Here is a 24,608-nt window from a genome sequence, read left to right on the forward strand (position 1 = left end):
AAAAACACCTAATACATGAGATGGCATATAAACCATTGTCCTGATCGTAATATTTTTTGCCCAGTTGTACATTGAAATCTTACATATTTTACACGTTCACAAAGTTGTAAAACGAACGAAAAATAATCTTGCGTTGGCCGGGAATCGAACCCGGGTCAACTGCTTGGAAGGCAGCTATGCTCACCACTATACCACCAACGCCTGCTGTCCGAGAGGCGCAGCACACCTTACTTACTCAGCGTCAACACGGGTCACACCGAGGAAACCTTCTCTATTATAGTGCTTTTAAAGGATTTAATTTCATTCACTGCTCTGGTCCTCAGCTTGGCTCTCTTTAGCCAGTGTATTTTGAACGCAACTTCAATTTTTTCAAAAAATGTTCCACCTTTTTGGCGAAATTTGCTTTTTGAACTCAGAAAACTTTGAATCCAGTAAGTGATTCGTTTTACAAATATAACCTGTGTATTTCTTTGTTAGGCTAATCTTACGCACTTAGGTAATCAGTTAATATGATATATGTGCGCAGCACAGAAATCTGCTGCAGCAATACGTAGTAACATTATTGTTAAAAGAAAAGAAGTGTTTGCACATATTGTACACTGTGTGAGTGCATCGCATGATATATGGTGTCTCTTCTTGTGTTTGAGTGGGTGTTCATTCACACCTTTTCTCGTACGCAAATACGCAGGTATATAAAGTGCTTTCAATAAAGATTTGACATTTGAGTGAACTACGTTACACTTCTGTGCAGTGCGTCATTCTTGGTCCCTGATATCAGTGTCACTCTCTGTGTCTTTAATTCGATAAGGAAGATCCATAGTTATTTATCTAACAATTATTAAAAGAAAAAACAATCACAAAGCGACGAGAAAATAAACAAGTATCATATGTGATAATAAGTCTGCTGTTGTCTGCGTAGTGGTGTGGACATTTTCTCTGTAGGTCACGTGATCGTTGTTGCACCAGAAGGTGGCGGCACATGCCCGTGTTTATGAGCGAGTCCGAATCATTCACTGAACCGATTCGTTCAAACACGCTGATTCATTCAGTGAAGTAACTGCGAATTATGCGCAAAAACTGTGTGGTTTTCGCTCGTGTGGAGCCACAACTCTACTCAAGAACACACAGATCAGTTCATGAGCTCGTATAGAATATAATTATTATTATTACTTATTATAACAAGCTGATAGTCTAAAGTATGTTAAATAAAGGAGACAGATATACAAGGCTGTGCAGTGCTATGGTCCAAAATCACTGATCTAACCTATGAAACAAATTCGTGATTTTTTTTACATAACATTATCAAACTTTCAATAGAAAGAATGGGTGGTTTTGCAACTTGCAAGCAGAGTAATTGTATAACAAAAACCTTAAAATATCGTGCGGTTCAAAGGGAGTTGTTGTGATCTCTGAACTTGGTGTTTTATCAGGACTCTCAATAATAAGTTTTGAAATTCATGGGAATTTCATTTTGATCAGAAAGACAAACATTACTGTACTGAAAACCATAACGCTAGCCTGCGACGTGCGCGTGCGCGTTCATACAGCAACGTAACGTAACGTATATGCAGTCCGACGTCATCACGCTGGACTCTGAGCCTGTTATGTGTCATGATCGAGTAAAATAACAAGTAAAGACCCGAGTTCAGCCGAGGACCCTGGAGCAAAGGTAAGTCAGAAGTTACCTTCGGATATAACTTATCTGTTACGGAAGAAGACAGACTCTGTGAAGCTGTTCTTCACTGATTAAGACACAAATCAACTGCGAGCTCGAGCTAAAAGCAGGTGAGTCGATGTATATTATTAAACACACGACAGTCAATAGAAATGCGTACTGATTTGAAACAGGCTGCATTTGTTGCGCAGTGATAAAATAATCGGGCTCTTTTGCTGCTCTCACTTGTGTTTACTGTATTAGTTTACACGTCTCGTGACGTTATTAGAAGAGAGTTATGTTTAACATAACAACGTCGTCATCACGAACATGCTTTTGAATCTAAATGAATTGTGAATGTGTTTATGGCTGGTGTAAAGACAACACTGGAGAACTAACCAGAAGTGACCAGTGCGACAGTTTTAATAAAAACATCTGCTTAATTAATATTTGTATTGCGTGTAAGCATGAATATCTGAACCTGTGTAAAATCTGTGTGGTGTGTAAATGGGGAAGTTGAGTGGTGAATCTCATAAAACCTGTCAAGAACATGTCTGCGTCCTATAATTTAACCCCAAAAAGGAAAATAATTATATTTTGCTTAAACAAAATTAGTCTTTTTAGATCCCCCAAATTAGATCCCCCAAAATGTGCAAAATTTACTTTTACATGGTGTTTGAAAATAAATCTGTTGGAAGTCTGTACACAACCACCCTATAATGGGAAAAATCAACCCAATCCTCTTTTTAATCCTAATAAATCTTAAACAGTGTCTCAGAACAAGCTGTTTGCAGATTGTAGATTTTGTGACATCACGTTGTACAGGCCCCGCCCACGACTGCTGACGGATTAGCATAGACCCCGCCCTCAGTGAGCTGTACACAGTCCACCATGTTAACTCATTTAAAAGCAGTATTCAAGTAAGAAATGTATTCTTATTAAAGCTACTTAAGTTATTCAGTCAAGAGCAGTGAGTGGTTTTCTGTTTTTTGTGTGTTTTTTTTTGTTGTTATTTGGTTCATATTAACAGCATATTTAGCAGTAGGTACTGTATATGACGCTGCTAGTATTTTAATACACAGATCTAATATACACATGCAATTTCTTTACTTGCTGTTTACGTTCACAGACATTAAAGACTGTGTTTATGTGAGATTTGTGTGATTTTGACCTAACCTTGTGTGTATTTTAGAGTTTAAGCGCGATAAGACGTGAAAGAGAACTTAGTTTAATACTCACGGGACGCTCCGTCTGACATCCAGCTTTCTGAAGAACTGCAATGTCACATGAGCGTGGGCATGATAGAGATAATGGTAACACTTTACAATAAGGTTCATTAGTTAATGTATTAACTAACATGAACTAACCATTGTCACGGTGACACAACCATCTATCAGCCCATCGTCACCAGATCAGCACGCTCCGCCCACTCGTTCACTCTCCCCAGACTACTGATTCAACGCATCTGCACGCACCTCCTCATCATTTGTCCCCTGCATCCTATTAATAAACTTTGTTTATACGATCACGTCTGTTCTCTTCAGTTGTGTGACAGAAGACCAGACCACCAACGATGCAGAGTTCAACAAACCCCAGTGTTGGTCCCATGGCCCGACCAGCGACATTCACCGGTGTGGTGGAGGATTGCAAACGGGTTCATTCTTCAGTGTTCATTATATTTTGAAATGCAATCTCATCAGTTCACTAATGATCGCACTCGCGTGGCCTTTGTCAAATCTCTTCTATCTGTTCCTGCGCTTCAGTGGGCGCAATCCCTGTGGCAATCCAACGCGCAGATCACCTCTTCACTCACCGCCTTCATCGACCACTTCAAAGAAGTTTTCGGGCAAACTGCCCAGAGGCAGAGTTGCATGGAGCGGATGCTCTAGTTCTCCATCCATGATCAGCTTTTTAACCTGCGCCAATGAAAGCTGCTAGTGAGCACTTACGTGCTTCAGTTCCGCACTCTGGCCACCTCGTGGTTGGGGGGAGATCGCCCTTCTGACAGCCTTTCGCCAAGGACTCAACATTGATATTCGCCAACTCATGGTTGTGTATGACGACTCGATGGGGTTGGAGAACTTCATTCAGGAGGCCAACTGTGTCTCCCAACGATTATCAGCCTGCACTCCATCACAACCCGTCTCGCATCCTCCGCCCACCTCATCATCCAAAAGCAGAGTTTACCCATTGTCCATCCCGGAGCAGAAGGCCATGGAGGAGTACATCAGGGAGGCATTTCAACAACGCTTCATCCATCAATCTACATCCGCTTCCAGCTTTTTCTTTGTGGCCAAGAAGGACAGAGGCTTGCGGCCGTGCATCGATTACCGTCATCTGAACTCCCAAACAGTTAAATACAGCTATCCCCTTCCTCTGGTCCCGGCAGCCCTGGAACAACTACATGGAGCTTGTGTCTTCTCGAAGCTAGACCTGAGGAGTGCATATAACCTTATCTGCATTTGTCGAGGTGACGAATTGAAGACGGCCTCTACCACTGAGGTCGGAGCGCTACTATCGCAGCTGCAGGGCGATCCTCCACGCCTCCATCCATGTGCCTTCTCCAAAAAGCAATCCCCGGCGGAGCAAAATTACCACATCGGCAATCACATGCTCCTTGCCATCAAGCTGGCACTGGAAGAATGGAGACACTGGCTGGAGGGAGCAAATCGCCGGTTTGAGGTAATAACCGATCATCGGAACCTTGAGTATCTGCGTGAAGCCAAGCGTTTGAATCCCCGTCAAGCTAGATGGGACCCTGTTCTTCACCTGCTTTGACTTCACCGTAACGTACCGTCCAGGCAATCAAAATGGTAGAGCGGATGCTCTATCTCGCCTTCACCAGTCAGATCCTGAACCCTCGGATCCAGAACCTATTCTCCCTCCAGCCATGATCTATCCAGTGGTCCATCGACGATCAAATCTCTCAAGCTACCCGCTCCGAACTTGCTCCGCCGGGAGGTCCTGAGGGGCTTTATGTTCCACCATCCCTTCATCAGCCCCTCATGGACTTCTCCAGGCTCTGGACACCCAAGTTGTCAACATACCCTCTCGCTCTTACGTCATCGCGACTGTTGACCGTTTCTCAAAGGCTTGCAAGTTGATCCCTCTGAAGGGCCTGCCTACTGCATTCGAGGCCTCCGTTATTCCCCTGGTCAGGCGAGCCGTCAGAGGTTCCAGCTATCAACCATTGGTTCCAGCAGAGCGAGAGGGTGTGGGACTCAGTACACGTGCATCTCCAATGGGCAGTGCGGAGACACAAGAGAAATGCTGACAGCCGCGGAACTGCGACCCCGCAGTACCAGCCTGGCCAGAAGGTATGGCTCTCAACAAGGGACATCCATCTCTGCCTTGCCCTGCCGTAAGCTGAGTCCCCGTTTTGAGGTCCATTTACGGTGCAGAGGCAGCTCAACGAGGTCACATACAGGCTGAACCTGCCACCCACCTGCAAAAGTTCACCATCATTTCATGTGTCACTCCTCAAACCCTTCACTGAACCTTTGTCTTCTCCCCTCACAGGATCTGGTGGCGATGAGGAACCTCCTCCTCCTGAATTGGCTGATGAAGAGGTCATCTACCAAGTTGTGGCGACGGGATAACAAGCTCGAGTACCTCATAGACTGGGAAGGCTATGGGCTGGAAGAACGATCCTGGGTTATTCTCGATGATATACTAGATCCATCCCTTCTCACCCAATTCCATTCAGAACACCCGAATCGTCCAGCTCCCAGAGGCAGAGGGAGACCCCGTCGTTGCACATTCCAGATGTCAGGAGCCGCCCATGGAGGAGGGGGTACTGTCACAGTGACACAACCATCTATCAGCCCATCGTCACCAGATCAGCACGCTCCGCCCAGTCGTTCACTCTCCCCGGACTACTGATTCAACGCACCTGCACCTCCTCATCAACCTGCACTATATATACCACACACAACCTGCACACCATTTTCTGGTCTCGTCTTACCACTTACAAACTCATCTTTTGCTACAACTCCAGTTACCAGCCTTAGACTTGCCCTGCCTGACTACCCGTCTTCGGATGCCCGTCTTCTGTCGTCTGATCCGAGCCGTTGTGTGTGTTCAGCCTGTACCATCCTTCAACCACCTGCACCTGTGATCATCATATTCCACCCAGCTAAGTCACAGTGCAACTGCTTGAACTTCACATCCACCCTTCCATCGACCAGTGTTTGTTCCCTGCATACTATTAATAAACTTTGTTTATACGATCACCTCTGTCTGTTCTCCTCTGTTTTTTGACAACCATGAGCAATACATTTGTTACTGTATTTATTAATCTTTGTTAACGTTAGTTTATAAAAAATACAGCTGTTTATTGTTTGTTCATGTTAGTTGCCAGTGCATTAACTAATGTTAACAAGATTTTAATAAAGTAGTAGTAAATGTTGAAATTAACATTAACAAAGATTAATAAATGCTGTATAAGTGCAGTTCCTTATTAGTTCATGCTAACTAATGTAGTTAACTTATGAACCTTCTTGTAAAGTGTTACCGAGATAATTATCAAAACCAAACAGTTTTTGGCAGAGTATCCGAGGCATGAGCTGTAAAGGCCCCGCCCTGCTCTGGAAAAGGGGCAGGGAGCAGCAACTCATTTGCATTTAAAGATACATGCACGAAAACAGCGTGTTTTTCCTTCCACTCAAAAATGACATTTACAACATGGTATAATAAATTAAACTTAACAGACAAATTTTGGGGAACCTGAAACTTATATTAAATCTTGTAAAAAGGGACATAATAGGTCCGCTTAAAGTGTGAATTATTTATTCAAGGTAATATTTGTGTTGATTTTAATTTCATTCAGGGATGCATGATATATCGGCCACCAAATCGGTATCGGCCGATTTATGTTCGTTTTTAATGTTATCGTTATCAGACCGATAAGAAAATTTAGCCTATATATTAAAGACGAAAAATTATGGATTATTTCCTCCAGTTAAGACACGTCAGATGTGCACTGTTCAACATGATGGTTTTGAATTGCTTGAAATTTAATTGAAATCACTTTAAAAAAGAAAATACAGTTAAGTGCAACGTGCTGTCATATAGGCGACATAAAATTATAATGAGATGTTATATATAATTGTGTGCTTGGGTTATGGATTTTAATGGGGAGACTTTTGTTTCTGTAATCAGTCTCTCAAAAATTATATAAACATTTAGATTTATCGGCCAATATATCGGTTATCGGCTTTCAAATATTAAGAATTATCGGTATCGGCCAAAATGTTCATATTGGTGCATCCCTAATTTCATTACAGTAACGGGAATCTAATGAATCGCCTTTGAATATAATGGGAAGAATTACACACAAATCCAAAAGCATTGTGAACATGAGAATTTGTATTATAATGCATTTAATTTAATATATTGTAATAATTAATGTTCACTCGTTGAAAAGTTTGAGGTTAGTAAGATTTTGTAATGTTTTTAAAATATTGCAGCATTTATTTGGTCAAAAACAGTAAAAACTGTAATTTTGTGAAATATTATTACAATTAAAAATAGTAAAAAGTAATTTAAAACGTATATTTAAGAAGATTTAAGAAAATTATATTTTATGTGAAATAGAAATATTTAGTTAGCCTATAAATCTCTTTACTGCACCTTTTGGTCAATTTAATGCATCTTTGCTAAATAAAAGTATTAATTTCAATCACACAAACAAAACTAACTGACCCCAAACATTTTATTTATTACTTTTTAATGAAACATCAAAATAATGTTAGAAAAACAGCCCTTCAACAGGCTTCGTTTTCTTTCAGTACTTTGATTTCTGGGGTGAAAAATGACCTGAACATGTGTGTGAATGTTAATAACAAGCGGTCTGGTCCTTTAGCCCAGTGGAGCGGGATGTTGCCTGATAAAGATGGACCGAATGGAGGCGGAGGAGTCCTGGACGGGCCCGGGACAGAAGACCCTTCAGTGACCCTGTTCAGAGAGTACCTGCGGCTGAGGACCGTCCACCCCGAGCCCGACTACGGTACCTGAGCAGACACCTTCTCACTTTCTCCTACAAATAAACCAGAGATTGATAGTGTTTCACCATCTAGGTTTATGACTACAGTTAACCTTTGCCCAGGAATTCCTGCTGACCCTAGAAATGTTGTCTAGGTAGGCACATAACTAGCTTTAAGACAGGCCGCTTTGCCTTGAAAGGTGTTGTAACGCATTACTAATGACATCCATCCAAAGTGCATTAGTTGATCTCTGACCTCGGTCTCAAAGTGCTGAATATTTATAAACTAGTATTCACTGCTTAACCGAAATTGTTTGTTATGCTGAAATACAGAAGAGTCTTGAAGGGAAAGTTCAGCAAATAATGAAAGAATGTCATCATTCCAAACCTGTATTGTTTTTCCCTCTGTGGAACACAAAAGAAGATATTCAAACATTGTTGTAGATATTGAACTATGTTGGTGACTGAACAGTTTTAGTACCCATTGACTTCCATTGTATGGATGAAAAACCCCAAAGAAAACAGACAATTCTCAAAATATCTTTTATGTTCTACAGAAGAAAGAAAGGCACACGGGTTTGGACGTGAGCAACAAATCGCCGTGTTTTGTCAGATGAAATATAACGTATATTTATAACACATTAATCATTTAAAGTCAATAATTGTATCCCTTAAAACTCTTTTTGATCAGCAAAATGACCAATTTAAAAAATTTTCCTTGAAAATAAAATGTCTTTATGCCTTAAAATAGCTTGAATGTAACTCTACATCAGTATATTGCCACTTATTAATCGTAAAAACTAATACAATCAACTGTAAAAATTTATTCATTTTACATGTATTTTAAGGTTACGTTGTTACACGTCACATGTACTATAGTAATAACTGTAAATTTTGCATAATTAAGTAACTAACTCTAAACCAAGCCCTATAGTAAGTACATGTAGTTAATGAATATTACTCAGTACTTGTGTAATTAAACTGTAACAACATCATAAAGTGTAATTTGTGTTATATTGTGCTATTTAATTCCAGCAACTGCGGCTTTTGTAAATATTTTGTTTATGGTTACATTTTGACTAAATTTAATAATGCCACAGTTTAACAGTTTTCACTATTTACTAACTATTAACTAAGACTTTTCCCTCAATACATTTCTAATTACTGCTTATTGATAGTAATAGTCAGTAAGGTGGTTGTTAAGTTTAAGTATCTGGTGGATTAATGGATGTAGAATATGGTCATGCAGAATAAGGCATTAATATGTGCTTTATAAGTACTAATAAACAGCCAATATCCTAGTTATATGTATGATAATAAGCTAGTAGTTAAGAGTGAGAATTGGACACTAGTAATTTGGTGCCCATTTACTCAACCAACTTTAACCTGTCCTGACATGACATTCCCATTCTCATGGATTCCTATTGAAATAACTGGATTTTACCCACAAATATCCGCAGAACAACTGTAAATATGACCGTACCGTAATGTGTTTTTCACAGCATGAGAGCAGAATTAAAAGAAAAATCCAACTTTTTTTGTTCGTCAAGTGGTGCAATATTTTACTGTCGAATGTAAAGAGAAGATGATAATAAGTTAAGTCTCTGAAAGTGATGGATAATGATTAAATGAAGTATAACCTTTGGTTATGATCACAAATGAGAAGTTGCTGAGCATCATGTACAAGTGAGCTGTGAAGTAAATCTTTACCATTGTCCATCGATCATTGTCAGATGGTGCTTTGAGATTCCTGGAGCGGGTGGCGGACGAGCTCGGTCTACCCATGAAGAAAGTGGAGGTAATGATTTATGTGATACTGATATCCTCCCGCTGGATCTGTGTAACTGTCTTCATCATGCACACCTCTCTGACTCTCAGGTGTGTCCCGGTCGGGTCGTGGCCATCATCACATGGGTCGGCACCAGGCCCGAGCTGAAGTCTGTGGTGCTGAACTCACACACTGATGTTGTCCCTGTGTATGAGGTACGGTCGTAACACACACCCATCACCACATGCATCAGACCATCTCACTCATGGACTGTGTGTCTGTGCTTCAGGAACACTGGAAACATGATCCGTTTGCGGCTGTGAAAGATGCGGAGGGCAACATCTATGGCAGAGGGTCTCAGGATATGAAAAGTGTCACGATACAGTGAGTTTGAAACCAACTTAAAGAGCATCCATTATGTTTTTTTTCCTGTTCATCTTTCTTTAGTGTGTAATGTTGCTGTTTGAGCATGAAAAGTCCCTCCATTGAGGAGTTCTTCTCTATATCAGTGTCACTGTTTCTGAACTCCATTGTAGTTTTGAGTTTCTTCCAGGAACGAACACGTCACAATATTCCTCATTTAAATAATTAATATGCAGAATAAAGGGGTGGGGCCTGGTTGAGTTAGTTAGTAGTGTGTTGAAACTGGCGGTTATGGTAAGGGGCGGGACATTTCCCAAACACACTCGAAGTGCTCGACAAATCACAACACACTGATCCAGCCGACCAATCAGAGCACAGTGTGCTTTTCAGAAGGAGGGGCTTCATAGAGACAGGAACTAAACAGAGCGTTACTGACAGACTGGGAAGAGAGGAGCTGCAACAATGGAGAATATGGGGGAAATAATCCACAGGAAAACCTGTTCTAGAAGAAGTAGGGATAATGTACATCCAGCCGGTTGTTATCTCAGAATAAACCCCCGACAGGGTGATGAGGACCCCAGAGCGAAGCGGAGCCACATAAATAATTATGGAGATTAGAGATATTAATTTCAGATTAAACTGTTTTAAAATCATACCTGTTTGTATATTATAATCCAACAGTGTACAGAACAATAGTCACACAATGGCAGCAGCTGCGTTTGTGTGAAACAAGAGAGAGCGAGGCCACAATACTTAAATAACTTTACACAAAATATTGATTCGACTGCGTTTTAATATTTTATTAGCTCACCAAATGCAAAACTTCCACGAAAAAACGTCCTGTTTTGAGCGGTTGTTATCTGGGAATAACATGCCGCTGGATGGCGCGATTGACCAATCAGAATCAAGTATTCCCCAGAGCCGTGTAATAAGACCACTTAAAAATTTCTTACAAAGCATTGTCTGAAAGTTTAGGATAGTGTAAAAACATGGACGTTTGAAGATTGTACAGGCCATATTTCTCTCTTTCTTCTTTGACTTCGATCTTCGGTCTATTCAGCTTCAAGAGTTGTGGTCACATTAGCAAAATTTCAACGAAATTTCCTCAGCAAAAATGGTCTGTTGTCAATAGTGTAGTGTTGAATGAAGCACAACTCACACTGAAGTCACTTTCACACCAAACCGAATTCACATGACCAATCACATGACATGGAGTGAGAACATTCTGTCAGTGTAAATCAGAGGCGTTTATATCTGCAAATCCGACCAATCACTTAAAAAAACAAAGCCTGCTGAGTGTGAACTGTCTGAAGGTCTGTGCCAAATCTGACGCCCGATTAGCTTAAAAGCTTAGCTTAGTCAGAAACATTTGATCATCTGCTGTGTTTTAATTAGATAAGACCAAGCAATGTCTGAAAAGAATATTAATTTGTTCTCTAATTTGCATATAGAGTTGATTCTGTCCTGATTTTGCCCTCAGGTACATTGAAGCGATTCGCAGACTGAAGGCATCTGGGAAGAGGTTTTCCCGCACTATCCATTTAACGTTTGTCCCAGGTCAGACCTCATCGACGTGTTCTGAGAAACTGAGTGATCAAACTAATGCTCCTTTTTAATTTTACACACCGGTGCTCATATTTCCTTCATGGAACCAAAGATGTCAATAAAGAACCATTATTGTTTTATAGTGCATATGTATGTAATACCAATTCCTCATTGGCTGATCGACTCCAAAACACACAACAACACAATCTTATCTACCAGAATGTGTGTTTATCCCTCACATAATCATTTTCATTAAAGGAACACGCCGACTTTTTGGGACTTTATCTTATTCACTGTATCCCCCAGAGTTAGATAAGTCCACACACACCCTCTTCATCTCTGTGCGTGCTGTAACTCTGTCTGACGCACCCACCGCTAGCCTAGCTTAGCACAAAGACTGGAGGTAAATGGCTCCAGCTAGCATACGGCTCCCAATAAGTGACAAAATAACGCCAACATTTTCCTTTTTACATGTTGTGATTTGTATAGTCACAGCGTGTACAAATAACAAGGTCACATGAGACACAGCCATCTTCTAACCGTATACATACTGGGAACTATATTCTCATATGCTGTATGCTAGCTGGAGCCATTTACCTCCAGTGTTTGTGCTAAGCTAGGCTAGCGGTGGGTGCGTCAGACAGAGTTACGGCACGCACGGAGATGAGAAGGGTGTGTATGGACTTATCTAACTCTGGGGGATACGGTGAAGAAGCTAAAGTCCCAAAAAGTCGGCTTGTTCCTTTAAACATGGCATCTGTCCTGACTGAGGAAACTAACCCGTGGTGTTTTTCACATGTTCTCGACAGACGAGGAGGTCGGCGGTCACAAGGGAATGGAGACGTTTGTGAAGCAGCCTGAATTTGAGGAGTTGAACATCGGTTTTGCCCTTGATGAAGGTAAACAGTGCTGTGGATTCAGTCTTCTAGTTCCTGTAGTCACTCTGACATGTAGATAGCGAGGGGTGAGGTAGTTATATACAGCTACACTGCTTTAGTTCTGACACAACCTCATGCTCATCTCTAGAAACAGTGACGACAGTGCATTCAAACACACAACTGTACCAGTGTGTGCAATTCAATCTGCATACAGTTTACTGTATAAACTACATTTAAACAAGAACGCAACAACATTAAGGAGACTTTCTGCCTGTCTGATTTGTTCACAGGTTTGGCAAACCCAACTAATGCTTATACTGTCTTCTACGGAGAGAGAAACCCCTGGTGTGAGTATCGTGTGTGTGAGTGTGTGCGTGAGTGAGTGAGTGTGTGTGTGAGTGAGTGTGAGTGAGTGTGTGTGTGAGTGAGTGTGTGTGTGAGTGAGTGTGTGTGTGTGTGAGTGAGTGTGTGTGTGAGTGAGTGTGTGTGTGAGTGAGTGTGTGCGTGATTGAGTGTGTGAGTGAGTGTGTGAGTGAGTGTGTCCGTGCGTGAGTGTGTGTGTGTGTGTGTGTGTGTGTGTGTGTGTGTGTGTGTCAGTAAACATGCGCTCTGTGCTGCAGGGATCACAGTTCGCTGTCCAGGAAGTCCAGGTCACGGCTCCAGGTTTGTGGAGAACACAGCAGCAGAGAAACTAGTGAGTGTGTTCAGAGTGTCATGTGACCAAACACTGGAGGCTCTAGTTGCAGTGCATGTGAAGTGATTGAAAAGAAAAATGCCAGTCGTCAATTTTCTCTATTTCTTTTAAGAAGAATGAAAAAAGAAATGAAAAACTTTTGAATGACAGTATATTAATGTGTGTGTGTGTGTATATATATATATATATATATATATATATATATATATATATATATATTTGTTCAAGTTTGGGGTCAGTAAGATTTTTCTTGAAAGAAATTAATACTTTTATTCAGCAAGGATGTTTTAAGTTGGAAAAACTTTGTTACAAAAGATTTTAAAATAAATGCTGTTCTTTTAACCTTTCTGTTTATTAATGCATCACTGTTTCCTCAAAAATATGAAGCAGCACAACTGTTTTCAGCATTGATAATAATCAATGTTTCTTGATCATGAAATCATCATATTAGAATGATTTCTGAAGGATCATGTGACACTGAAGACTGGAGTAATGATGCTGAAAATTCAGCTTTGATCACAGGAATAAATTACACTTTACTAATATATTCACATAGAAAACAGCTGATTTACATTGGAATAATATTTCGCAGTATTACTGTTCTTACTGCATTTTTGATCCAATAAATGCAGCCTTGGTGAGCAGAAGAGACTTCTTTCAAAAATATGTTTAAAATCTTAAGGCCCGTTCACACCAAGAATGATAGCTATGCTGATAACTATAAAGATATGGTTCAAAATATAGAAAAATAGCAGAGTTCACATCACAGCTATAACAATAACTGTATAGAGGAACCATATCGTCAGAATCACTTTCAGATTTTAAGGGCTTATCGTTATACTTGGTGTGTGAACGGGCCTTTACAGACCCCAAACTTTTCAACTGTGGTGTAATTCATACTTTAAATTACCCATAAACACACAGTAAAAGGAAGATTTTCTGCATCAATAAGCATAAAATAAGTGATATCTGCATCAAATGGGTGTTGAATATTGGAAACAATTGTAATTTTATATTCTGTCTAAAACTACTTTAAAAAACACGTTCAGGATGTGTAATAGTTGCGGATGCAGTTTTCATGTTCAGAACTCACAGCAACTGAGAAACTACACAAAATATCTTCACTTTTAAGAAATCAGCAGGATTTATGAACGAATGAAAGGCATAAAGTTGTTTAAAATTGTGAGAAACTATACAAATGAGCTAAAATCATGAGGTTTGTTCCTGTTTGTGATGGATGTGTCTCTGCTGTGTCACAGCGACGAGTTATTAACTCCTTCCTGGAGTTCAGAGAGAAAGAGAAACAGCGGTGAGCTTTATTCACAGGTCGACTTTTCAGCAGATGCTTACAGGAGAGCTGGTAAATGTGGAAATACACCCGTCTGTGTGATTTGCAGGCTGAACATCAGCGAGTGCTTCACTCTGGGTGACGTCACCACCATCAACATGACCATGGTGAAAGGGGGCGTGGCTTATAACGTGGTTCCTGCAGAGATGGACGTGAGCTTTGACTTGAGGATCCCGCCCACCGTGAACCTGCCGGTGTGTATCTGGACATCTGGACCTGTGCATAAGTTGATTTGCTTTGAACTGATTGTCACTCGTGGTTCTGGTCATTCTGCAGGAGTTTGAAGAGAAGATAAAAGCCTGGTGCCGAGAAGCTGGGGAAGACGTGACGTATGATTTTGCACAGGTCTGATTTATTTTTACACACAACATGAAACAGATTCAACTGGCCTTTCATGTGTCCGCCAGGAGACTAAGAGGGCGACACGTTTCCAATTAAAAACGCGAAACTTTGTATGCGTTTTGGCCGTTTATTTACACGACAACTGCGTTTTGAGGGCCTGAAAAAGTGTGCGTTTCAAGTTTTTGAAAACGATACCGTTTTATCGTCTCTTTGTAAACTACACAAACTAGATTTTGTGAATACGGTGACGTCATGCGCATGTGTATTACGTGTTCAGTCTATTGTGTTTCTTTACAAAGTGACGTCGCCACCTACTGGCCTGGCATGGATAATACAGCGTTTTTAATCGTTTTCACGGATCCGTGTGAACGGGGATCGTTTTGACAATGTTGTCGTCTGTGCACGAAAAACGCAAAGTTTCGTTAAAATACGCCCTATTTTAACGATCTGAAACGCAAGTATCAAACGTGAAGCGCAAGTAACTTTGTGGGCGGATCTCGCGCTGTTGCTATTATACCGGCGGGATAAATGACTCTTGCGCCCGACGCAAATCTAAAATGGGTTGGTCTGAAGTAGCTTCATTACTCATAGGTGTGGTTTGGGCGTAACGTGAAATAAACCAATCAGAGCATCATCTCACATTCCCTTTAAGAGCAGACGCGCTTGTTCCATGGCGGATTGCTATTATAACGGCGGATTTGCCAGGAGCGGTTCACAGCCGAGGAGACCGACCGAACACAGAGAAGTGACATTGTATGGGGATGGAGAAACACACCCAAATTAGCTTCGGTTAAACAGGCGTATAATAATTTGGGTAAATGTGTAAGCTAGATTTATGCCTATTTTTTCACATCTTCATGGACACAACAATGATTTCCCTCGTGTGGTAATATTTTTTCCTTGTAATTATGTATGATTTGCAAAAATGAAAACTGCTGCTTCTGTGTAGATGAGAGAAGCAAAGTGTATGTGCGTTGTGCACACGCTACATTGATTATGGCCAAGCATGCGCCCTTAAAATAGCATCTGAACGCGCCACTGTAAACGCTCCACTGACTTTAGACTAGGTTTCTCCTGGTCAGTGGCGAAATTGTTTTCTGAAACTGCAAAATAGCACCAGGGAACGTTTGCGCCGGAACACGCGCCTCTTTGCGCTGAACCGCCTCCGGGAGCGCAAGTTCATTCCCTAGTTTACCGACGTGCGTCTGTGGAGGGAAAAGTCCGCTGTGCGCGGGTGCAAAATAGGAATGATACATGCGTCGGTGTACAAAGTCAATTGCGCTGGGTGCAAGATAGGGCCCATGGTTGCCATGTAAACGTATCGTAGAACCGTTGGATAATTTACCTTTGACATTAGCTGGAATGATGTTATTATTACATAAACTTGCATTAAAAAAAAAATCAGTGAACACACATATCTCATCAAATGCAAACACAAGTGAAGACGCTTCAAATGTTGGCTTGACAAAGCCTTGTCAAAAGTTGAAATAGTAATATAAGCACGATGGTTTGATTGGTGATTTGAGAAGTTGTGGCCATAAATATTTCTTAATGCCCATGAAACTGTATTTTTCATTATTTTAATATGTTTGAAATAATTCATTTATTTAATGTATTTAGATCAATATATATATATTTTATAATAGCATATAATATATACAATTAATCGCAAATTTATCGCACATCAAATTTGGCTGAGAAATTACCTCCAAAAGATCATTTAAAGTCATTATTGTGTTAACTGGGGAAATCTCAGATAGACTACAAAAAGTAGCTTGGTAAATGAAATATATATATTTTTTAATGAAATGATACTCCAAATAAGAAACTAAAACTGTCAGTAGATGGCGGTGATAAATGTTTAAATTAGTAAGTCATTTATTTATTCATTCAAACAGCTGATTCATTCAGTAATGAAGTAAATGGCTCTCTTTATGAACGAGTCATTGAATCATTGGTTCACCCGATTGATTCGCTCAACCCGGATTCATTCAGAAACGAATCATATTTTCATTTAGCAAAAGCAGACAATATTATGTCTGTAAAATATTACACAATATTAACTTATTTATTTATTGAACTGTTGTATAAAATCAATATCACATTTGCGCTCGTGCTATTCGGGACAAAAGCATCACTTGTGTGATATTGCGCTTGTTACTCGTGTGATATTGCTTCACTATGATATAAATATGAAACAAAAACTCATAGAGTCATTTTTGCCCTGATTTCTTGTATTTTAGGGGCTTTATAACTTAATTGTATAGGCTCCATCACACAGTGAGCTGTTGTCCTGCTTCATGTTCATCACTAATCAACTGTATCAAATGTTAGAGGACCTATGTAGGTCTGGGGCGGGTGCGTTCAATGCGTTCATTTCAACACTTAATTTTTTCTCATAACTAATTTATTAAATAATCACGTCAAATCGACAGCCCTATTTTTTATAATAATATATATATATAACAGTACAGGCCAAAAGTTTGGACACATTACTATTTTAAATGTTTTTGAAAGAAGTTTCTTCTGCTCATCAAGCCTGCATTTATTTGATCAAAAATACAGAAAAAAAAAAAATGTAATATTGTGATATATTATTACAATTTAAAATAATTGGTTTTCAATTTATTATACTTTAAATTATCATTTATTTCTGTGATGCAAAGCTGAATTTTCAGGATCATTACTCCAGTCTATCACATGATCCTTTAGAAATCATTCTAATATGATGATTCATTATCAAAGTTGGAAACAGTTCTGCTGCTTAATATTTTTTCATAACCTGTGATACTTTTTTAGGATACTTTGATGAATAAAAAGTAATAAAAAAAATAAAAAAGAAGCAAATGTTTTAAAAATAGAAATCTTTTGTAACAGCAATATACACTACTGGTCAGTCATTTGGGGTCAGTCATTTTTTTTCTTTCTTTTTTTGAAATAAATCAATACTTTTATTCAGCAAGGATGTGCTAAATTGATAAAAAAGTGATAGTAAAGAAGATTTATATTATTAGAAAATATTTTTTTATTTTGAATAAATGCAGTTCTTTTTAACCTTTTATTCATCAAATATATATTAACTGTGTCCAACACTCATAATAAATCAGAATATTAGAATGATTTCTAAAGGATCATGTGATAGACTGGAGTAATGATCCTGAAAACTCAGCTTTGCATCACAGAAATAAATTATCATTTAAAGTATAATAAATTGAAAACCAAATATTTTAAATTGTAATAATATATCACAATATAACATTTTTTTTCTGTATTTTTGATCAAATAAATGTAGGCTTGATGAGCAGAAGAAACTTCTTTCAAAAACATAAAAAATAGTAATGTGTCCAAACTTTTGGCCTGCACTGTATATATATGTGTGTGTAAATGTATGTATGTATATATGCATGAAGAAAAAATCTGTTTGTCCACATGATTTGGTTTCATATCTGTTGTTTTCTTCTTCTACTCTTCAGAAACACATGGATCAGAACTTCACGTCGACGGAGGAGAGTGACCCCTGGTGGCACGCGTTCAGCTCCGCCTGCACAGCCATGTGAGCGACACACACTGAGCGCGTGAGCATGTGTGTTTTAGTTGAACATGTGTATGTGACTCTGTCCGTCTCATGACAGGAACGTGACTCTGAAAAAGGAAATCTTCCCTGCTGCCACAGACAGTCGCTTCATGAGGGAAGTAAGTGTTTCACTTCTGTCTGCAAGAACGAAGAACCTGACGAACGTCTCTTCTGCTCACCAAGGCTGCATTTATTTGATTAAAAATACAGTAAAAACAGTAATATTGTGAAATATTATTCTAATGTAAATCAGCTGTTTTTTATGTGAATATATAGTTAAAGTGTAATTTATTCCTGTGATCAAAGCTGTATTTTCAGCATCATTACTCCAGTCTTCAGAGTCACATGATCCTTCAGAAATCACTCTAATATGATGATTTGATGCTCAAGAAACATTTATGATTATTATTAATGTTGCAAACATTTTTATTTCAGGATTCTTTGATGAATAGAAAGTTCAAAAGAACAGCATTTATCTGAAATAGAAATCTATTGTAACATTAAACACTACCGTTCAAAAGTTTGGGGGCAGTAAGAATTTTTATTTTATGTTTTTGGGGGAAAGAAATCAAAAGAAATCAATACTTTTATTCATCAATGATGAGTTAAACTGATCAAAAGTGACAGTAAAGACATTTATAATGTTAGAAAATATTCTATTTAAAATAAATGCTGTTCTTTTAAACTTTCTATTCATCAAAGGATCCTGAAAAAAAAAAGTTTTCAACATTGATAATAATAATTTAGTTTTTTGAGCATCAAATCATCATATTAGAGTGATTTCTGAAGGATCATGTGACACTGAAGACTGGAGTAATGATGCTGAAAATTCAGCTTTGATCACAGGAATAAATTAAATTTTAAAATATATTAAAATAGAAAACAGTCATTTTAAAGTGTCATAATATTTCACTATAAATTATTTTTTTATTTTTTTATTTTTTTTAATCAAGTAAATGCAGCCTTGGTGTGCAGAATAGACTTTTAAAAACATAAAAATCTTACCGTTCCCAAACTTTTGAGTGGTAGTGTATATGAGCGAATGACAGTGTTGTTGTGTAACAGGTGAATTGTGTGTTTTTGTAGGTGGGTCTTCCTGCCATCGGCTTCTCTCCGATGAACCTCACCCCCATCCTGCTTCACGATCACAACGAGTACTTGAACGAGCAGGTGTTTCTGCGGGGCGTCCAGGTGTACGAGCGTCTGGTGCCCGCCCTCGCCAGCGTGGCTCCTCTGAGCGGAGAAGTGTAGATCACACACACACACACACACACACACACACACACACACACACACACACACACACACACACACACACAGCTGCTTCACACATATCGACAAATACATCTGCCGCCGTAACACCAAAGATCGGGCTGATCCCATATAATGAACTCTCTTTAATTAACTCAGGAGTTCCTTCCCTTCATTAATGTCTTAGATATGATTTTAAGTCTTAATTGTCTGCACATTTAGAAGCTGCTATTAAGAGTTGTTTTAATTCATAAATGGTATTAATGTAACTCTCTTAAAGGAACAGTTCACTTTAAAATGAAAATTACGTATACCGTTTATAAATGATGATTTTGAAGCAAACTATTCCTTTAAGTTAGTCAGTTTGTGTCTCGTACATCTAATGAAATAAGGAAATGAATTCAGAGACTCAAACCATATAGCTGTGCTTGCCATAGATGCATTATATTTTTTAATACAAATGACTTGGATGCAATCTTATAGTTATGTATACTGAAACTGTGTGTGGGTCGTTGATTACTATGATGCCACACAATAATAATTATACACAATTATACTGAGTCACATTTCATGGGTTATGATTTTTCAAGTCAGAATCTCTGTGGTTGACTGGTGCTACTTTGCCCTCCTGAATAAACAGAAGTTAAGAGGTACCATATATCAACTCTGTCGGACATTATTATGTGTGTATTATATTATTGCATTATATTAAACCAGTGTGTTTTGGAATTGGTGTTATGACATTAATATTTTGTTTTCAAATGCACTATTATTAGCCAATTATTATTATTATTGTCTTCCACAATTGCCTACATTCAACTTTTTATCGTTTCCATATTTCATCATGGGCAAAGGCTACTATTAGATGGATGGATTGATATATTTTAATATATATTCTATAGATATATAGTATTTATTATAGCTTGATTGGAAACAACACACAATAAAACAACACAAAGCAATACAAATATTTGTAATGTCCCGTCACACGTCACATGTTGATCTCAAACATGCTCTTGGTGAACAAATATTCTAACACTTTTGATTAAACATTTCCAGTACAGTTTTAATGTGATATTCACAAGATTAAAACCGTTTTATCTGTTTGTTTTTAATAAAAAATCTACCCTGGGATGGGTAGTAATAACAGTAATATCATATAAACAGTAATAAGTATTTTCTGTGATGCCGTAGGACAGATTTTTGTGAGATGGATGGATGGATAGATGGACTTTTCTTTTTTACAGTCAATCATGATATAAATCTGAAGATGATAAGAGAGTTAATTAAGTCTAAGCTTTAAAATAGTATGTGGCGACCCAAATCCTAATGCAGCCTAAAGGGGGCGCCGTGAGACGCGGTATCCCAGCATGCTGTTCACTCTGTGGTGGCATTTGACCAGGAAAAAATGTGCCTTTTCTTTGTTTTGTTTTGTCAACATAATGTTAGAAACAATAAATATGTAAATTACGTAGAATTTTTAAATTTGCAACTCCTCTATAAATCCAATCTCACACTTTTCTTTTAAGGTTACTTTCTTTTCCTCATGATATCTGACTTCTATGTTTAGAAGAACATCTTGGGTCAAATATATCTTTACACCTAAAAAGCGCACTGTAGTCTTCTTTTCTGTGTTTATTGTGGCGGCTGCTCATTACAATAAGCCCAGCAGGAATATCTGCTATCACAATTTTTTAAAAATCCAATAAATACTAATAATAGTGGTCTCAAACTCGCCTGCTCGGAAGTTTCTAGAGATGTGTGTAATTAAACTCTACAGGACAGTGATCCTCCAGGAGCTGAGTTTGAGGCCACTGATTCAAAGCCATCCAGCTAAATTAACAAACAAACAACAATGTATCCCATGTTCATGCCATTCTCCCTAGAAAAATACATTTGTTGTTTATGGTAATCAGTTTATTGTCGAAGCATGGCCTTTTAGGGTGCAAGGACAACAAGCAACAGTATCCAGCAATATCCTACATGTCCTTTGCTGATTTGAAGAGACATGGCTTCCCCTTTTTACTCTTCACTTCTGTAAAGCAAACGAAAAACCATGTTTTGTGTCTACTGAAAAGCATCACAAAGAATCTGATGAAATTATGACTAACCACTGGGGTAGGTCCCATTAATACAAAGACCCCGTCAGCAACTGTGGGGAAGTCGAAGAGATAAGATGCTAAGTCAATCAAAACAGTTATTAACAACGTTCGGCAGGAGCACGTTCAGATAATCTATCCAATCAGCGCAAGGGGAAGCTTATATATAGAGCCGACGTACCTCTGTTCTGTTTTTCCAGCATCCCTCCCTCAACCACAACTCCTCAATCTCAATTATTACTGTCCCATCCTGGGATTGGGGAACTGCTCTGGTTTCAGGCCAAACCCTTTCCTCAGACAACGCGGCACATTTGCATATTTTATACTATATCTGATTATATGTTAGTCTGAACTCGTAAATGTATTCTAATGGGACAAAACGGTTGGTTGGTGGACACTGCCATTATATGCCAAATATGAGTGGGCTGTCCATTTGCATTTTATTTGACAAAGATCAAAAAGTTGGTTAATGTTCACATCCATAAACCTGTTATCAGAAGCCCAGTAAATAAACTGCAAGTAAGTCTGTCCATTTCTAATTTATTGAATGGGCAATAGTAGGTTTGACCTCTGATGATCCCCGTTGTACACTGGTTTGTCCACAAACCCGATTACAAAAGAGTTGCCTCTCTCTCTTCCAAGTTTGGCATGAATTGAGAGTTTTTAGAGTGCTGTCTTGAGAAGAGTGGGCTACTGACGGCTCCTTACAGCAGTGTTTCCCAACCCTGCTCCTGGAGGCACACCAACAGTGCACATTCTGGATGTCTCTCTCATCTGACCCACATATTTCTGGTCTTGGAGTCTCTACTAACGAGCTGATGAGTTGATTCAGGTGTGATTGATAAAGAGTTGGAAAATGTGTAGTGTAGGGTTGGGAAACACTGCCTTAGAGTCATGTAGAATCAAGAAAAAAGGGAGAGGAGACAGCAGTCGTGCTAACTTGTACAAAATACATTCGGAGGAGATCTCTTTACCTCATCTAATTCATCTGTGAACTCCTGGTGTTTGACTCCCATCTCCTCCAGACTGGTGCTGCCTGAAGTCAAAGAGGAGCAGACTGAACTGGCCTTCCCAACATAGTGTCAGCCCAGATCCAGCCCACGTCTGGTACGCATTGAATCTACATGTACTCTTGTACTCCCGGATCTTGGCTGACACTATGTTACTGTCTGGGTCATGAATTGAGAGATTTTCCACCATCTTTGGGATTATGGACCTAGATCACCTAGAATGAGAGCCAAAAAGAAACAACAGGATTATAAACACAAAAAGTCACAAGCAAGCCCACAAAAGGTCACAGAAACTTGACCACTTCCGTGAGTTGCTAATGGTGGTGAATGTCGAACATTCAGGGAACTCTCAGCTCTCCTGTAAGAAGTTATTTCAGTTCTTACAGATTCTGAAGGTGAAGGAGAAGCTTGTCAGCCTTTCCTGCCGCTTCAGAAAATCCTGGCACCATTAGAACTCCTTTGGTTTGAGGGTCATGTGATCTGCCTGAAAAACGGGTTCATCTTGTGCAAAGAAATCTGCTGACACGGTAAAACAAACCGCAACAGCAATATCAGCAAAATCTGGTGCTGTTGAGCTGCAAAAGAGAGGAAAACACTCACCTTTCAAGAAGACATCACCCTGGGAGATTTGATCTCGCTCTACCTCCTCGATTGTTATGTTTTGGAAGACAGGTAGGCGGTCAGCCTGCAATAAAAACTATTCTGCAGCTTTTGCAAGTCACTGTCCTCCAGGCGATCTGCACACAAAACATTCTGAGCGTTCTGTCTCTGTGAAAATTGGAAGTGGACACTCCATTTGTAAGTGATTCCAAGAATTCCTGGGATCGCATTTGGCCGGGACTGACTCCTCAGCAGCTGTGATTTCAAGAGCCAGCTCTCCGTAGCACATTGCTCATCTTCCTCCCCCTCAAGAGTACACGCTGGTCCTTTAGCCTGTCCAGCTCCTAGAGTTGGCTCTCCTCCTCCTGCAGATCCAAGATGGATGCCATTGGTACCTTGATCAGTTCAGCAATGATTTCCTTGCACTTATTATACATGTCCACATGGCTTCTTTAATCTTAATGTGGTGATGCGATCAACCATTATAGTTATTATGGGCGGATATGATACGTTCCGCGGATTTAAAAGGAAATGAGACTGACATCTTACTAAGCATGTAATTCTGGGTCCTGATTTCAAAGTGGTTTGGTGTTGTGTGGTGAGAGAGCACGAGTAGTTGCTGTGTTTATTGGATAGGCAAGACGAATCCCCCAATTCTGAAGTGGTAAAATTGTGTGTGTAACATGTTCTATGGCTGATGCATTCATTTTAATGTTTGCATATTAAAATAGACCAGTTTTGTATTTTATTGTATGGTGTTTGGAGGAATAAATTGTGTGAAACACTTTATCATTGTCTGTTATCTGACTCAGCCACTACGTATCTGCTTTGTGTACTTGATGTACCTGTGGGTCCCCGGCCAATTTCCGGGGTGGCGTAATCTATTTACTGCCATAATTGGCGTTGTATTAAGCTTTTGATAGCATACTGCCACATTAAGATGCCTTAGACAGTAAGATTTCCTTAAATTCCCTACAACATAAAGATGGTTGTCCAATTTTGCACATTCCTTGGTGTCCACCAAGATATGACCATCAATGAATACTGGAATAAATTGCAAGTGACATGGCTGTATCTCAGCTCTGGAAAGACCTAAAAAGTCCAGAGTAGCACTCCTGTCAACATTTCAGTCTCCAGAAAAGGATTGGAGAAACTCAAAATTATACCCTTGTTTGACACAAAATGAAACTCATTATTCTGAAAGGGAAGGTCCGTATGTGTGCATTTGAAGTGTTTCCCAACCCTGCTCCTGGAGGCACACCAACAGTGCACATTTTTGGATGTCTCTCTCATCTGACCCCTCTATTTCTGGACTTGGAGTCTCTAGTAACGAACTTATGAGTGGATTCAGGTGTGACTGATTAGAAAGAGTTGGAAAATGTGTAGTGTTGGTGAGCCTCCAGGAACAGGGTTGGGAAACACTACTCTAGGGCAGGGGTGTCCAATCCTGCTCACGGAGGCCTTCTGGCAGAGTTTATCTCCAGCACACCTGACAGGAA

The 24,608-nt window shown here is 39.4% G+C and overlaps 1 protein-coding gene and 1 long non-coding RNA gene across 6 annotated transcripts; one reads left to right on the forward strand and one right to left on the reverse strand.

The window, feature by feature from the left end:
- Positions 1–1,501: 1,501 nt before the first annotated feature.
- On the forward strand, positions 1,502–20,058 carry acy1 (aminoacylase 1). 5 transcript variants are annotated; one of them, XM_082138137.1, is made up of 16 exons: positions 1,610–1,785; positions 7,518–7,661; positions 9,371–9,435; positions 9,516–9,620; positions 9,695–9,789; positions 11,249–11,325; positions 12,123–12,212; positions 12,482–12,538; positions 12,812–12,885; positions 14,145–14,194; positions 14,283–14,427; positions 14,510–14,578; positions 18,049–18,128; positions 18,208–18,268; positions 19,236–19,402; positions 19,433–20,058. In XM_082138137.1, the coding sequence occupies exons 2-15, from the start codon at positions 7,532–7,534 to the stop codon at positions 19,398–19,400; spliced, it is 1,263 nt and encodes a 420-aa protein (XP_081994263.1). In that variant the 5' UTR covers positions 1,610–1,785; positions 7,518–7,531; the 3' UTR covers positions 19,401–19,402; positions 19,433–20,058. The 5 variants fall into 5 exon arrangements, with proteins under 5 accessions (XP_081994266.1, XP_081994263.1, XP_081994264.1 ...); XM_082138138.1 differs by having other exon boundaries at positions 19,447–20,058; XM_082138139.1 differs by having other exon boundaries at positions 19,451–20,058.
- Positions 19,917–24,148, reverse strand: LOC309475381. Its single transcript, XR_014197626.1, has 2 exons — positions 22,656–24,148; positions 19,917–22,566 (listed from the first exon to the last, which is right to left on the reverse strand). It is a non-coding gene; the product is annotated as an uncharacterized lncRNA (long non-coding RNA).
- Positions 24,149–24,608: the final 460 nt, after the last annotated feature.

This window comes from Leuciscus leuciscus (genome assembly GCF_965113295.1).
Source record: "Leuciscus leuciscus genome assembly, chromosome: 15".
NCBI lineage: Eukaryota > Metazoa > Chordata > Actinopteri > Cypriniformes > Leuciscidae > Leuciscus > Leuciscus leuciscus.